Consider the following 18,018-nt stretch of genomic DNA (forward strand, 5'->3'; position numbering starts at 1 on the left):
CCAGTACTTTGGGGGGCCAAAACAGGTGGATCACTTGAGGTCAGGAGTTCAAGACCAGCCTGGCCAACATGGTGAAACCCCATCTATACTACAAATTTAAAAATGAGCCAGACATGGTAGTGCATGCTTGTAATCCCAGCTACTTGGGAGGCTGAGACAGTAGAATCGCTTGAACCTAGGAGGTAGAGGTTGCAGTGAGCCGAGATCGCACCACCGCACTCCAGCCTGGGCAACACAGCAAGTCTCCGTCTCAAAAACAAACAAACAAACATTGTATGAGGTTTAAAAAGCCACTGAAAAGTTTACATAACCCAGGTGCAATAGCTCATGCCTGTAATTCCAGTACCTCAGGAGGCAGAAGATGCACTATCACTTGAAGCCAGGAGTTCAAAACCAGCCTGGGCAACAGGGCCAAGCCCCTGTGTTTCTAGAAAACATTTTAAAAATTAGCCAGGCATGGTGGCATGCACCTATAGACCCAGGTACCAGGGAAGACCGCTTGAACCCAGGAGTTTGAGGCTGCAGTGAGCTATAATCACACCACTGTACTCTAGCTTGGGTGACAGAGCAAGATCCTCTCTCTCAAAATAATAATGTATGAGTCCATTTATTTGGCATTCTGAGAAAGGCAAAACTAGGAAGAAAGAAACAGATCAATGGCTCCCAGCAATTGGGAATGGAAGAAGTGGTTTACTACAAAGTAAAGGTGAATTTTGGGGGAGTAATTAAACTTTTATAACTTGATTATGGTGCCAGTAGTGATAACACGGCTAGTTTCATTTGTCGAAACTCAGAATTTGTACTAAAAAAAGGGAATTTTACTCTACGAAAATTATACGTTGATACCATTCAAAGACTGGCCACAACAAAACTAAAATAGCTAAATAAATAACTAAAACTAAATTATTATCAAAGTAGACTTCAAACAAGGAATATTATCAGAAATTGAAGAGGAATATTACATAATGACAAATGCGTCAATTTACCAAGAAATCAGACAATCCTAAATGTATATGCATCCAACAACAGATCTTCAAAATACACAAATCAAAAATTGATAGAACTGAAAGTAGAAACAAATCCACAAGTACATTTGCACACTTCAACACTCTTCTATCACCCTTCCAATCAGTAACTACATCAGTAGGAATATGAATATCTGTAAGTGTATACAGAACACTATCAACCACCTTGACCTAATGACATTTACAGAATGCTACCTCCAACAAGAGCAGAATACATATTCTTTCCAAGTGCACGTGGAACATTCACCAACAAAGGCCACGCTGTGGGCCATAAAACAAATCATATAAAGAATGGTCTCTATCCACAATAAAATTAAACTAGAAACCGATAAAACAAAAAGATATCTGGAACTTCACAGAGTGGTTTTTCCAGAAGCAGAAAATTAGTACACACTTACTTAATAATCAAACCCCATTTAAATAATTTCCAAGTCAAACCAACCTCCTAATATCTAATAACTCTATTAAATAAAAGCTAGATGTGACAGAACATTTAGACTATTACTTCTTTTCCCAACACTCATTTTGAAATCATATAGAATAGAAAAGAGAATCAACAAGAGAGAGAAACCTGGCCGGGCACGGTGGCTCACACCTGTAATCCCAACGCTTTGGGAGCCGAGGTGGGTGGATTACCTGAGGTCAGGAGTTCAAGACTGGCCTGGCAAACACGGTGAAACCTCATCTCTACTAAAACACAAAAGTTAGCCAGGTGTGGTGGCGTATGCCTGCAATCCCAGCTACTCGAGAGGCTGAGGCAGGAGAACTGCTTGAGCCCCAGAGGCAAAGGTTGTAGTGAGTTGAGACTGTGCCACTGCACTCCAGCCTGGGCGACAGTGAGACTCTGTCTCCACAAAAAAGATAGAAAGAGAGACAGAAACCTGTGCAAATATACACATACAATGAAATTGCATACAGACCTTTTTTCTGCTGGGGTTTTTGAGACTCAGTAGATGCAGGAAATTGAGTTCTCTGAAATGAAATAAGTAGTCTATATTGAAGGACCACAATATAAAGTTGCTAACATAAAGAAGCATCCAAATAACAAGAATAATCAGTAGCTCACCAATGATGCAATTTAATACATTAAATCCATATTCTGATACAAAGAGTTATTTTGAATATGGTTTAAAAAACAAATGTCAAGTCATACTTTTGGTATCCAAACAATTAACAATGTATTATGCATATTTATATTTACAATGTGTATTTTTAATGTATAATTATAGTATATAGTAAAATGTGCATAAGAAATATACTAAGTTCTTAAACACCTCATATTAGTATTATACTTGACGCCATACTTCTCAGCAGCCAAACCAAAAAAGTGATCACTGTTTGATAAAAGGAAGCTTATGAGGTCATCTACACAGAAACTGTCTAGCACTCAATTCTAAAACGGAGATAGTTATTTTACACTATAACCTCGTAGAAAACCATCAAATTAATTTTTCTTTTATCATCTTCCTATGACATACCACAATATAAGCAAAAATAATGGCTGAAATTTTTCCAGATGTAATGAGAAACACCAATCCTTAGTTTCTGGATACTCAACAAATCCTGACCAGGTTAAATGAAAATAAATACATACTTAGATACATCATAATGAACAGCACCAGAGACAAGACGCAGCTCTTAAAAGCAGCCAAACAATAAAATATATCACCAGATTACCAACAAAGAAAGGACAGTTATTTGGGAGGCCGAGGGGAGAGGATCACTTGAGGTCAGGAGTTCAAGACCAGCCTGGCCAACATGGTGAAACCCCATCTCTACTAAAAATACAAAAATTAGCCAGGCATGGTGGCACGTGCCTATAGTCCCAGCTACTTGGAAGGCTGAGGCAGGAGAATGGCTTGAACTTGGGGGCAGAGGTTACAGTGAGCCAAGATCATGCCATTGCCCCCAAGTCTGGGGGACAGAGGGAGACTCTGTCTTAAAAAAAATAATAAAGGCCAGACGCCGTGCCTCGCACCTGTAACCGCAGCACTTTGGGAGGCCGAGGCAGGTGGATCACCTGAGGTCAGGAGTTTAACACCAGCCTGGCCAATATGGTGAAACCCCATCTCTACTAAAAATACAAAAATTATCTGGGTATGGTGGCGGGCACCTGTAATCCCAGCTACTTGGGAGGCCAAGGCAGGAAAATCACTTGAACCCAGGAGACAGAGGCTGCAGTGGGCCAAGATCACGCTACTGCACTCAGCCTGGGTGATAAGAGCAAATCTCCATTTCAAAAAAAAAGAGAGGAAAAGAAAAACAAAAAAGACAGACTGACAGTTGGCTCTTCAACAATTAAAAATGGAAGACAATATCACAAGAAGACATCATCAGAAGAATTACTCCAGTGTCAGGTACTAAGTAAAATGGATGTTAATTTAGACCAGAGGTCAGCTAAGTATGGCCCACAGGTCAAATCCATCCTGTTTTTTATTTGGTCCACAAGCTAAGAATGATTTTTACATTTTTAAATGGTTGAAAAAATTCAAAAAATATTTTAACACATGAAAATTCTGAGTCAAATTTCAGTGTCTATAAACAAAATTTTGTTGGAACATACCCACACTCATGTTTATAGAATGTCTATGGTCCCTTTTGTCCTACAACACCATTGTTGAGTAGTTATCACAGAGACTACATGGCCCACAAAGCCCACAATATTTACTATCTGGCTCTTTACCAAAAAAAAGTTTGCCAACACCTGATCTAGATTCTCACATCCATCAAAACTAATTTTCAACAACAAAGGCAAATTTTTAAAACTTTCAGAATTTGAGAGTTTTTAGATTCTCACCAAATAAACTTTTAATGAAAATATATTAGGAAAAAGAAAAATAATCCTAGGATGAAGGAGTTGAATGAGCAAAGGAATTGGTAAGATAAGTCAGTATTCTAAGCATCTACTGACTGAATAAAACCAAAAAAAAAAAGCATAATTTGTGGTGTTTAATTAAAATACATTAGGAATTACAAAACTAAACAACAATGGCATACATTTGCAGATGGCAATAGATGGTAGTAAAGCATTTGATAGTCCCTGTGTTAGCAACATTTAAGCTTGGACTTACAGTAAACACATATTTTTTAATTTCTTTGGTACTCATTAAAGGAAGGCAAAATATAACTTCCAAGGAATGAAGAGGAGCAGAAAGGGAGGGGGAACAGATGGAAATTCAGTTTTTTAAAAAAAAAGCAAGAAAGGAGGTAGAAAAAAATGAAATTCTCTAGTTTAAGACAGGTAGATCAGCCAGGTGTGGTGGCTCAGGCCTATAATTCCAGCACTTTGGGAGGCTGAGGCAGGAGGATCACATGAGCCTAGAAATTTGAGACCAGCCTGGGCAAAATAGCGAGACCCTGCCTCTATTAAAAAAACTTTAGGAATTAGTCAGGCATAGTGGCACGTGCCCGTAGTCCTAGCTACTCAGGAGGCTGAGGTGGGAGGATCTCTTAAGCCCAGGAGGCCAAGTTGCAGCAAGCCATGATCGAACCACTGCACTCCAGCCTGAGGAACAGGCTCAAAACAAACAGCCAGGTGTGGTGGCTCACGCCTGTAATCCCAGTACTTCGGTATGCCAAGGCAGGCTGTTGAGTTCAGGACTTTAAGACCAGCCTGGGCAACATGGCAAAACTCTGTCTCTACAAAATATACAAAAATTAGCCAAGCGTGGCCTGCACCTGTGGTCCCAGCTACTCGGGAGGCTGAGATGGAAGGATAACTTGAGCCCAGGAGGCAGAGGTTGCAGTGAGCCAAGATCACGCCACTGCACTCCAGCCTGGGTGATAGAGCAAGACTCTGTCTCAAAAAAACAAAAAACAGGGCAATGTAAATTATCACATTAAGACATAATTTCATATCCACCATAATGACTGATGGTAGAAGCATAAATTGTTACAATCACCATATAGTTTCCTGTAAGTAATACTCTATTACCTAGCAATCTATTTCTAGGTATACCTTAGAGAAACTTAGATATTACATCAGAAGACCTACATAATAATGCTCAGGGCTAGGACGAAAGTGAGGCCTGTGAGGTACCCAGGGTACAAACCTTGAGGGGGTACTTACTCCATAAAATGTGAACCCTAAGCACCTCACTTACCTTTCCTTAGTCCTGGCCCTATTTTTAACAGCTTTTTTTTTTTTTTTTTTCCGAGACGAAGTCTCGCTCTGCCAAGCTGAAGTGCAGCAGCACGATCTCAGCTCACTGCAACCTCCGCCTCCTGGGTTCAAGCAATTCTCCTGCCTCAGCCTCCCAAGTAGCAGGGACTACAGACGCGCACCACCATATCCAGCTAATTCTTGTATCTTTAGTAGAGACGGGGTTTCACCAAGTTGGCCAGGATGGTCTCCATCTCTTGACCTCGTGATCCACTGCCTTGGCCTCCCAAAGTGCTGGCATTACAGGTGTGAGCCACCGCACCCAGCAGCAGCATTGTTTTTAATAACTAAAAACCAGAAATAATCCCAATCTCCATCTAGAGGAATGGATAAGTTAACTGACATACTTTACTACAATAGGATACTACACAGTGTTGAAAAAATGAATAAACTGAAGGTTAATAACAAATTTTTAAAACTAATATATTGTTTAAGGATATATATAAAATATATATGGTAAAACTATAAAAATACAAAACATTAATAGAAAATTGAAGAAACACTACATCTGATGTGGAGGAAGGAAAACGCAGGAGAGAGGCATTTAGGAGGTTTCAAAGTTATTAATGACCCATTTCCTAACCCATGCAGTAGCAACACAAGTTTCCACTATATTATCCTTTAAAGCATACATACAACATTTTAACCACTCTTTTACAGGTATATTAGGTGTATATTTCACAACAACAAAAATTAATCCTCAAAATAAAAGAGAATACTTATTTGTTGTTTTGGTTAATGATCTTGATTTTAAAATGCACAAAAATGTATAGAGACATTTCACCAAAGAGATATGCGTGGAAAATAAACATATACAAATTCTTCAATATCATTATTCATGAAGGAAATACAAATTAAAACCACCATATGCCATCACTACCCATCCACTAGAATGGCTACATAAAAACAAACTGACAAACCAAGTGTTGACAGGGATGGGGAAAAATCACAACCCTCATGCATTGTTCATGGAAATGTTAACTGGTACATAGTCTGCAGAAGTTAGGCAGATTTGTTTCTCTTTTTTTAAACAAATACTTAAACAATACAACCCAGCAATTCCACTGACACAAGGAACCCTGTTGGAATGACGGACATGTTCTAAAAGTAGCCTCTGATGACAGCTGTGCAACTATATAAATTTACTAAAACTGATCAAACGATGTACTTAAATTGGGTAAATTTTATGGTATGTGTACTATACCTCAACAAAACTGTTTTTTCAATGTTAAAGAACTATTTTTTAAAATCTAACTAGAATTTTTTAACTTTGGGGAATACATTAGTAAAGAATGTTAAAGACTCAAAAAGCACCTTCAAAAGTCAGCAATCCTTCTTTCGGCACAAAGTAGAATTATTTTAAGTCTTTTACTCAAGACTTTCCAGAACATTCTGAGATGGAAAGGATTCTATTAACCCACTCAATCTCATTCATGGGATGTATATAGAACAAATTATTTTTTTTCTGTTATTTCGTCATTTTTATATAGTTTTATGATCATTTATTCATCCAACAAATATTCATGGAGCACCTGATACACAGGCACTATATCTCAGCTAGATCAACTAGTGTGCTAATTTCTGTTTTCTGCTCTTATCAGTTTAATCCTTTAATTTACAGGATGACAGGTATTTATCCAAATACATCATATAATGGGAATCAGGGCATTATAAAAAAATTTATAAGCACAAATCATGAAAGCCAGAGCTAGTTGCTCATTCAATTTTAGTTTTTGTACTTTTCAGACAAGGTCTCATTCTGTCCCTGCTGGAGTACAGAGGCAGGATCATGGCTCACTGGAGCCTCAACTTCCCCCGGGCTCAGATGATCCACCCCAGCAGCTGGGACTACAGGTACATGCCGCCACGTCTGGATAATTTTTGTGTTTTTTGTAGAAATGCGGCTCCAACATGTTGCCAAGGCTGGTCTCCAATCTCTGGACTCAAGCTATCCTCCCACCTCGGTTTCCCCAAGTGCTAGCATTACAGGCATAAGCCACCAAGTACAGCCCATCTGTTCATTTTTTAACAATTCTAAACTATTATATACACTGAAAATGCAAATATCAGTCCTCCGTTTTCCCTTCTAGGAACTGGTAGCAATCCATAAGTAATTTGGGTAGCATATTAGAATTTCTGTGTCCCACACTGAGCTAGTTTTACTCAGATTTGATGGGATGTCTTCTGGCCTCAAGTCCTTGACTGTAGCCTTCTTAGATTTTTACCTATACATTTCCTCAAAAATTCTCTGTGAGTTTTGAGTCTTTTCCTTTTCTCTACTCCATATCCATATATCCTTATCTACAGATCTATACATGTTTTCCTTTGTGTTATGAAATTAAGATCACATAATATATCCCACTTCAAAACTACCTTTTATTGAAATGTACACCATGGAAGTTCCTCCAAGTCAAGAGTGTAACATTCTTTCTTTATTTATTTTTTCTGAGTTTAGGAGCTGAGGTTTAATAGGCAGAAGAAAGGAAAGAGAACAGCTTTCTCTAGTAAGAGAGAGGGGCTTCTGAGAGGAAAAGCAATTAGTTATAACATTCTTTTTAATGACTGCATAATATTCCACAGTATGGAAATATCTGAAGTCATCAATTACCCTATTAATGGGCATTTAATTTGCTTCCAGCTTTTTGACACTACAGACAGTACTACAGTGAATGCCCTAGTACTACACGCTCATGTTTAACTTTTTTTCCTATGGGACACAGGTCTAGGAGTAGGATTACTGGGTTCTTTTAATTGTATTAAAAGATAAGGCCGGGGGCAATGGCTCACGCCTGGAATCCCAACACTTTGGGAGGCCGAGGCGGGCAGATCACGAGGTCGGGAGTTCCAGACCAGCCTGGCCAACATGGTGAAACCCCGTCTCTGCACAAATACAAAAATTAGCTGGGCGTGCTGGTGAGGGCCTGTAATCCCAGCTACTCGGGAGGCTGAGGCAGAAAAATCGCTTGAACCCCGGAGGCGGAGGTTCCACTGAGCCGAGATCGCACGACTGCACTCCAGCCAGGGCGACAGATTGAGACTCCGTCTCCAAAAAAAATAAATAAATAAAAATATAAATAAAAGACCACTTTTCCAAAAAGGGCAGAAATTCAAATTTCCATGCATTGCTAACTTGAAAAGATGAAAATTACTATAAACATAACACTAGCAATAAATCTGACAACAATGAAAATAGTTAACTTCAGGCTTCATTGCTAAAGTCACATCAAAACAAAAACTATTCTCTTTAAAACAGTATTAGACATTCAAATGTACAGGACAATTCTGCCCTCACAGACTAAAGTTCATATTCTGTTACACAAACACCTGTGATGAGCACTAAAGGATAAGCTGTACTTGTAGCAATGTTATGTTACCCGTTATCTTTTACACTTTAAGATTGTGGAGAAGTATTTTCTTTCCTATGTTTTTAATATTTAAAACCCGGTAACATTAACCATGCTATTTTTTATTTTTTTTGAGACGGAGTCTCGCTCTTGTTGCCCAGGCTGCAGTGAAATGGCACGATCTCGGCTCACTGCAACCTCTGCCTCCTGGGTTCAAGCGATTCTCCTGCCTCAGCCTCCCTACCAGCTGGGATTACGAGCGCCTGCCACCATTTCCAGCTAATTTTTTGTATTTTTTTAGTAGAGACTACGTTGCCCAGGTGGGTCTCCAACTCCTGACCTCAGGCGATCCACCCACCTCAGCCTCCCAAGGTGCTGGAATTGCAGGCGTGAGCCACCAAGCCTGGTCTATTTAATTATTTTAAAATCTTTGGGTTTTTTGGGGTGGGGGGGGACGGAGTCTGTCTGTGTCGCCCAGGCTAGAGTGCAGTGGCGTGGTCTCGGCTCACTGCAACCTCCGCCTCCGGGGTTCAAGTGATCCTCCTGCCTCAGCCTTCCGGGTACCTGGGATTACAGGCGTGATGCACCGCGTCCGGCCCAGTTATTTTTAATTTCTTAGCTTAATAAAAATGTTTCGGCCGAGCGTGGTGGCAGGCGCCTGTATTCTCAGCTAATCGGGAGGCGGAGGTTGCAGTGAGCCGAGATAGCGCCATTGCACTCCAGCCCGGGACCACAACAGCGACACTCCGTCTCAAAAAAAAAAAAAAAGTTTGTCTTCAGAGTTTTCTAATTAGACTAGAATAATATGACAACTCTGCAAATGAGAGTAGAAAACAAACAAAAGGCCCTCTAGCAATAACACTAAGCTTGCTGCTTAGCCAAAACTAAGTTGTAAAACAGTCAAAGGCTGCTATCGTACTGTTTTCCAAGGCGTTTTTCGACAGACAATAAATTCCGAATACCTAAAATCATTCTAACAAATGCACAGAACAGGCTTTCAAACCCAACACTAAAGCAAGGTAAACAAATCTTCATACTTGGCACTTCACCGAAATTAGATCCAATTATGGATATATGCCTCAAAAAAACAGCGACTAGCTCATCCTGAATTCATCGGGTTCCTCTCTATTAGCAGTTCTGTGGAGTTAACGCCCAACTCAGCCTTCAGCTGAATTCCAAAACCGTACTTTCCTAAACTTAATCACCACAGAAAAAACATAGCCCTGCTCCACTGGCAGGAGGCAGTGACGCTGCAAGCTTCCAGGCTGTCGTTCATGTTAAATTCCCAATTCACGGGATTAACAGAAACTGTCTACACAAGTGCTAGTTATTACCTTCCAAACCCCGAGAGAAAAAAAAGATGGGACTAGGGTAAGAGCCATTACAGGTGAGAAGTCTCCCTTCTCCGTCCAGGGCACCCCAAGAGGGACCACAGTCCTAGAACAGGACCTGTGCTGCTAAGTATCCAGACTTGCCCCAGGCGACCAGTTCCCGGGACAGTAGGAAGGGAACCGTGTCGTCCCGCCCACCCTGAGCCGCTCGGCACCCAGCTCCGCCTCTCTCCAGGAACCGCTGCATGGGACAGAGGCCACCCGCCAGCCTGCCTTGCCCTGGCCGGGCAACTAAAGAGAATCTCGGCGCTCACCGTCGCAACTCTCTCCTCAGCCATCTTGGCTCAGCCCGCCACTGCGCGACCGGAAGTCGGCGGTTTCCCAGACAACGAGGCAAGCGGAAGTTGTAGGACTGTGGAGGACGCTGAGGAGCCGGGGAAGGAAGTAAATAGCCGAGTGACCTAAGGAATCGGGGGAGAGTTAGGGTCTGCTCCACAGAAGGCTTACCGCTGAAAGAGTAGGGGAGGGAATGCGCAGCCACTCGCTGCCTTTATCCCGAGAAGCCCCTAACCCCTCTCGTCGTGGTCTCTACATGGTGTGTACCTCCGGCCGCGCTGGCTGGATAGGCCAGCCACCTGGGATGTCAGCCTGTTTCCCCGCCACCTGGCCGTGCCCTGACTCTAATCTGCATTTAATTCAGTCCTCCTTCCGGGACCCTAGGGCGGAGAATCTCATTCTTGCCTTTGGTACGAAACTCCCCGTTTCTTGGCTATCCCTATGGAATTGAGGTACTCACCTTATCAGCTTCCCGCTCTTGTTTACTCCAGAATTTGCAAACACGCTCCCGGTGGGCTCCGTTTGAGCAGCAGTCTTTTGATCGGAAATATTTAAAAGTTAGGAGATTTCGCAAGAAATCGGCCATGGGATAAAGAGACGACAGTCGGCCTGCTTTTCTGCAAGGCAGTGAAATCGATCTGAATGGCGGCTGCGACTGTAAATAAACATTTCTTGGCCTTTTTACCACAGTCTTCCCTTCCTAGCATACTTCAGGCGTTTTCCAGTGCCTGTCTGGCCCCAGGTGCGGTGAATTAAATGTTTAGTGTTTCTAAACCAGGAAAACGTGTGGGCTTTGGAATCAAACATGAGTTCTGGATTTGATTACTGCATGACCTAAGCCCGTCGTTTCTTTGAGCCTCATTTATTAAAGTGCCGGGAGCTGTGTGATGAACAAAACAGAGGATCGCTGCACCTGAGCACTGACTTTAGTCCCAATTCATACTTTTAAGTCTCGCTCTTGTAATGTAGACATAAAATCTGCGTCTCCCAATTCGTGAATTGGGAAAGCATTTAAGACAAGTTTCTCCAGGCCTTTAAGAGAAGGAGAACCCCACTGACTAATAATTACAGTTACGTAGAAGAAACAAGTACGGTAATCTATCCAAACACAAGGGGAAAAGACAGCAATAAAATGACAGCTCTTCTAAGTATTTCAGTAACACTCTCTTAATCTTTATAACAATCCCATGAGACTCTTAGTCTCCCACTTTTTTCAGATAAATACTCTGCTTTTCATTTATTAAAAAAATTTTTTTTGCAGTTTGGCCAGCATGGCGAAACCCCGTCTCTACTAAAAATACAAAAAATTAGTCGGGCATGGTAGTGGGCACCTGTAATCGCAGCTACTCGGGAGGAGGCTGAGTCAGGAGAATCACTTGAACCCAGGAGGCAGAGGTTGCAGTGAGCCGAGATCGCACTACAGCTCTCCAGCCTGAGCTATAGAAGGAGACTACGTCTAAAAAATAAAAAAATAAAAAAAAAAAATTGCTGGGCTCAGTGGCTCACGCCTGTAATGCCAGGACTTTGTGAGGCTGAGGTGAGCACATCACCTGAGGTCAGGAGTTCGAGACCAGCCTGGCCAACATGGTGTAACCCCGTCTGTACTAAAAATACAAAAAATTAGCCAGGCGTGGTGGCTGGCTCCTGTAATCCCAGCTACTCAGGAGGCTGAGGCAGGAGAAGTGCTTGAATCCAAGAGGCAGAGGTTGCGGTGAGCCGAGATCGTGCCATTGTACTCCAGCCTGGGCAACAAGAGAAAAACTCTGTCTCAAAAATTTTTTTTCAGAGACAGGGTTCTCACTATGATGTCCAGACTGGACTTGAACTCCTAGGCTCAAGCAATCCTCCTGAGGCAGAAAAATAGGGTCTGGAGGCAGGGAACATAAGGCTGATTCACACTTCAGCTGTTACAGGAAATATTGTGTCCATAGGGCATAGGTCGTAAATGTCTTTGTAACTTTGCTTCATCTCCATTTACATAAGGCATACCCGAAGTAACCGTGGAATCCTCTGGGGGTATTTAAACTCCCCAAAATTCTGTAACAGAGCCCTTGAACTTCCAAGCTCAGGCCCACTGCCACACTGTGGAGTGTACTTTCTTTCTTTTTTTTTTTTTTTTCTTTTTTTTTGAGACGGAGTCTGGCTGTGTCACCCAGGCTGGAGTGCAGTGGCCCGATCTCGGCTCACTGCAAGCTCGGCCTCCCGGGTTTACGCCATTCTCCTGCCTCAGCCTCCGAGTAGCTGGGACTACAGGCGCCCCCCACCACGCCGGCTAGTTTTTTGTATTTTTAGTAGAGACGGGGTTTCACCATGTTAGCCAGGATGGTCTCAATCTCCTGACTTCGTGATCCACCCGCCTCGGCCTCCCAAAGTACTGGGATTACAGGCTTGAGCCACCGCGCCCGGCCTAGTACTTTCATGTTTAATAAATTCCTTTGTCCCTTCCTTGCTTTGTTTGTGCATTTTGTCCAACTCTTTTTTCAAGACACCAATAATCTGGACACTCTCCACCTTTAACACTTCCATCTCATCCTCTCAAGTAGCTAGGATTACAGGCACCAGTCACCATGCCTGGTGCTAAATTCTCCACTTTTCAGAGATTAAACACTTTGCCTAAGTGAGCGGAGATCTTGACACTGCACTCCAGCCTGGGAGACAGAGCAAGACTCTGTCTCTAAATAAATAAATAAATAAATAAATATTCATTTCTAATCCCCAGTGCTTAGTTTTTTTGTTTTTGGGACAGGATCTTGCTCTGTTGCCCAGGCGGAAGTTCAGTGGGACAATCACGGCTCACTGCAGTCTCTACCTCCCAGGCTCAAGTGATCCTCCCACCTCAGCCTCCCAAGTAGCTGGGACTACAACTTCATGCCACCACACCCAGCTAATTTTTGTATCTTTTGTACAGATAGGGTTTCATCTTGTTACCTAGGCTAGTCTCAAGCTCCTAAGCTCAAGCAATCCAGCCACCTTGGCCTCCCAAAGTGCTGGAATTACAGGCGTGAGCCACCCTGCCCAACCCACAGTGCTTAGTTTCATGCAGTTTTTCAGTATTGCAGTCCTCTTCATGGGTGGGGTTACTATACAACACTGGCAGTCTAGGAAGAAATCATTCCCAAGGAATCAAAAAAATAAAAAGAGGAATTGAATCTAATGTCTTCTACCCTATTCTTTTTATCTTCTACCCTATTCTTTTTACACATAGTCTTTTGCCACTTTCAAAAGACTGATTCTCAATCTGACATGTCACTCCCTGTTCTCTTCAGTTACCTGTTAGTTCTACCGATTTGGGGAATTCCCAGCACTCCTCTACAGAGAATACACAACATCTAGAACAAAATTTTCCAAAGGCCTCTTCACTAAAGTGTAAGAAACTACTTTCACCTTTTCCTTCAAAGATGCAACCATTTATTTCAGGGCCTAAATATCCAAGGTCCCTTTAACCACCAGATCCAAAACCATTCTAGAAAAACTTCTCTATTATTTCCACAAAACGAGAAATAGAAAGCAGAAGCCATTATGTCTCTTTTTTCAGAGCAAAGAACTACAGACTCAGGCCTAGTCCATTTGCATGACTGTCTGGGGGTACCTGCTACAGTCAGGAGGACCGGGGGCAGTTTAGTCATCGGTGAATAGTGAATAGACTGCAGCATTCTCCTTATAAAGGATTTACCTCTCAATTCCAAACCTTTCCTCAAGGGATTCACTGAAAAGCCAGTAAACGGTGAAACTTAAGTGGGGAATGGATTACAAAGGTTAACTGGTATCTGTACATGGCTATATGAACATGTAACTTGCAAATACAGAAGAATACATAAAGTGTTGTCTAGATGTCTGGATGAAGTTTTCATTTTGTTTCATTTTATCTCATTTTGAGACAGAGTCTGGCTCTATCACCCAGGCTGGAGTGCAGTGGTGCGATCTCGGCTCACTGCAGCCTACGGGTTCAAGCGATTCTCATACCTCGGCCTCCAGAGTAGCTGGGATTACAAGCGCCAGCCGCCACGCCTGGCTAATTGTTGTGTCTTTAGTAGAGATTTCACCATGTTGGCCAGGCTGGTCTCAAACTCCTGACCTCAAGTGATCTGCCTGCCTTGGCCTCCCAAAATGCCAGGATTATAGACGTGAGCCACCACGCCCAATGTGGATGAAGTTTTAATAAGACATAATAATGTCCTTTATATCACAGGTGTGGAACAAGGGGAAGAGGATGGGGAAATGAGAGAAGAGCATCTTTTCTGGGGGATTTTTAAAATATATATTTCTACACAATAAAGATTTGTTTTTCAAATAAATAAATTACTTTATAACACCCTTATATACTGTCAGTTCAATAAGTTGTTAACATCTTTTGGAAGGCATCTGGCATTATAAATCCTTAAAAATGTGCATACCCTTTGATCGGTTCTATTTCTGAAATTATATGCTAAGGAAGCAATCAAGAAAACAAAGATTTATAAAAAGAGTATTTACTACACATTTATTTTGGATAATTAAAAATAATACTTTGAAACTGGAAAAAAAAGCTGGGCCCAGTGACTCGCATCTATAATCCCAAGGCCCAGTGACTTACGTCTATAATCAAGGTGGTGCCACTACACTCCTGCCTGGGCAACAGAGGGAAACTCTGTCTCAATAATAATAATAATAATAATAATAATTTTAAAGGAGGCCAAGCGCGGTGGATCATGCCTGTAATCCCAGCACTTTAGGAGGCCGAGGCAGATGGATGGATCTCTTGAGGTCCAGAGTTTGAGACCAGCCTGGCCAACATGGCAAAACCTCATCTCTACTAAAAATACAAAAATTGGCGAGGCGTGGTGGCAGGCGCCTGTAATCCCAGCTACTCAGGAGACTGAGGCAGGAGAATCACTTGAACCCGGGAGGTGGAGGTTGCAGCGAGATGAGATTGTGCCACTACACTCCAGCCTGGGTGACAGAGCAAGACTCTGTCTTAAAAAGAAAAAAAAAAAAACCATTTTGGTTCAATGTAACACAGGAAAACAAGATTTTCTATTCACTGGGGAGAATGTTTTACTTGGAGAAAAAAGTTCACATTTATTTAGCTTATATGCTCCCTCTGGATAATAAGGAGTCACTGAGGGGTTTAGGAAAGGAACAAATATCATAAAACCTAAGTTTTAATTATGTTTAGCTGTGCGGTCATCTTGTGGGATCTAATACTCACTGAAGAAAGCAAGATGTGGCCACCTCCATGGATCCTACCATGCCTACAAGAGAGTTCTGACTCTAAGCCTCCAAAGGAGGAAGACCAATACTGGATTTTCTGGAAAAGCAGCCTCTTATTTATTCTCCTGAGCTATAGAATTTATAAGCAGCCATATACTGGAAATTATACCTGAAGGCCAGTCACAGGGAAGAAGAGCTAAGAAGTCTACACTTCTGCTTGGAGGGTACAGGGCCACTGAGACTACTGGTCCGCACTCCCTGGCAACTTCTCCTTTTCAGAAGAATGCTGTCTGTGTGGTTTAGGTGTATCTCCCCCTGAGCATCAACAGCAGAAGCTAAGTACTATCAAAGTCACATAAACAAGGCGGTAACAAGTGAACCAGACAGCCACCCCCACCTCAGACAGTCCCTTAGCTCTTCCCATCCTGTCAGTCCACAGTGTGACTCAAGTTGTACATCGCTGTCTCTCACTATCTCAGGTCTCAGTCCTCAATATAGCACTTTTTTTTCTTTTTTTTCTTTTTCTTTTTTTTTTTTTTGAGACAGAGTTTCACTCTGTCATCCAGGCTGGAGTGCACGATCTCACTGCAGCCTCCACCACCTGAGTTCAAGTGAGTCTCGTGCCTCAGGCTCACCCTCCTGAGTAGCTGGAATTACAGGCACCCGCAACCACACCCAGCTAAGTTTTCGTATTTTTAGTAGAGATGGGTTTTCATCATGTTTGCCTGCCTGATCTTGAACTCCTGAGCTCAGGTGATCTGCCCGCCTCAGCCTACCCTTCCTGCTGGAATTACAGGCGTGAGCCACCGTGCCCAGCCCTGCATCTTTATATCTTGTGTGCATCCGGGTATCTCCTTTTTTTTTGACCTCATTTGTCATAGTGCACATCAGATTATATTTATTGATTGGTAAATACATAGACGAATTAGTACATGAAAAAATAAAGGATTATACATACACAGATATTAGATTGAATGAAAAGTTATGAAAGATAAATTTTTTTAATGTTCAGTTTATTCATGATCTCATTTTTCCTTCGAGTTTAATAGCAGAACTTTTCTAAGAGGCATATATGTATGCTGATGTGTGATATGTGTAGGATATCTGTTGAGATGAGAAGTCAGAATAATTTTCAATCCATAAAGCTTACTGTAGACAAGAACTTAAGTGTGTTATTTTTAAAGGTAAATCAGCTTCTAACTTCTTTGTTTAACCATTTCTAACTTCTTTATTTTGTTTCACCACGTTTCCTCTAGCTACTGAGGTCAAAGCTGAATTAGGCTGTAGACTCCCCCGGCTGGGTAAGAATGGGAAGAAGAGCAGAAAACCTAAACTTTGGTTGATGGACTATTTTGCCCAGGCAAAAGCAGGGAATCTATGAGGCATATGAAGACATTCGCCGGGAGAACTCTGTTGGCACTTTCCACTGTTCCATGTAAGCAGGAAAGGTGTGGGCCAGCAGCTGCTTACCCGGATGCTTCTGGCGGGCTCTGGCAACAGCTCCTTCCACCCTTCACTTGCTTAACAGAGACCCTTCCTTGTGTTAGCCAACATCACTCCCACGTAAATGATGGTTTCTCTCATGCAGAAGGAGGTGCTTTCTGCTTTGGTGCTTCTTACCAACATCCTATGTTCTGAAATTTCTGAAGATCTTTGGTACCAACAGGATAACCCTGTTGGACATGTTTTTTGATATTTTCCCAAAATGCAAGTGTTTTTTTAAAAGGTAGGCTCAAAATAGTCTACTCCCTATTCCTGTTCTCAGTGTGAGCGCTGGTCTGTTCATTTGGGCAGTTTCTCCCCATAGCATTTATGGTATAACATTACATCCTGAGGAGGGGTATCGGGTGCATTTAAAATAATCCATAGTTAGTAAGAGAGAAGAGTTGCCTCTTAGGAATTTAACCTCTTGAGATTTTCATTCTACCCAAATTCCATCACAAAACCATCTGGCTAGTTTATAACTCTGGCTCATAATTACTTAATAACTATATCTTTCCCTCCCTTCCTTCTTTCCTCTTCCTCCCTCCCTCTTTCCTTCTTCTTTCTCCCTCTCTCTCTCTCTTTTTTTTTTTTTTTGAGATGGAGTTTTGCTCTTGTTGCCCAGGCTGGAATGCAATGGCATAATCTCAGCTCACTGCAACCTCTGCCTCCTTGGTTCAAATGATTCTCCTGCCTGAGCCTCCCTAGTAGCTGGGACTACAGGCGTGTGCCACCACGCCCGGTTAATTTTCTGTATTTTTAGTAAACACGAGGTTTCACCGTGTTAGCGAGGCTGCTCTCAAACTCCTGATCTTAGGTGATCTGCCCTCCTCGGCTTCCCAAAGTGCTGGGATTACAGGCATGAGCCACTGAGCCCGGCTCCCCTCTTTCTTTCCTTCTCTTTTCTTTTTCTTTTTTTTCTCTTCCTTTCTTTCTTTTCTTTTCCTTTTTCTTTCTTTTCTTTCTGTTTTTGAGACAGAGTCTCTTGCTCTGTCACCCAGGCTGAAATGCAGTGGCACAATCATGGCTCATTGCAGCCTCAAATTCCTAGGCTCAAGAGAGCCTCCTACTTCAGCCTCCTGAGTAGCTGGGACTACAGGCATGCACCACCATGCTCAGCTAATTTTTTATTTTTTGTAGAGATGGAG

The 18,018-nt window shown here is 42.1% G+C and overlaps 1 protein-coding gene across 3 annotated transcripts in view; it reads right to left on the reverse strand.

The window, feature by feature from the left end:
- The window catches only part of LOC105463789 (Bardet-Biedl syndrome 4), a 60,354-nt gene extending 49,570 nt beyond the window's left edge, over positions 1–10,784 (reverse strand). The window contains exons 1-2 of one of the 3 annotated variants that reach the window (XM_011711094.3): positions 10,659–10,784; positions 1,946–1,997 (exon numbers count right to left, since the gene is read on the reverse strand). In XM_011711094.3, coding sequence (XP_011709396.2) covers positions 1,946–1,997; positions 10,659–10,784 — 178 coding nt within the window. Of the gene's footprint in view, positions 1–1,945; positions 1,998–9,865; positions 10,332–10,658 lie in introns of those variants that run through there. The other 2 variants (XM_071101107.1, XM_071101106.1) reach the window with 2 other exon arrangements.
- Between the last annotated feature and the right edge of the window lie 7,234 nt (positions 10,785–18,018).

This window comes from Macaca nemestrina, chromosome 7 (genome assembly GCF_043159975.1).
Source record: "Macaca nemestrina isolate mMacNem1 chromosome 7, mMacNem.hap1, whole genome shotgun sequence".
Classification (NCBI taxonomy): domain Eukaryota; kingdom Metazoa; phylum Chordata; class Mammalia; order Primates; family Cercopithecidae; genus Macaca; species Macaca nemestrina.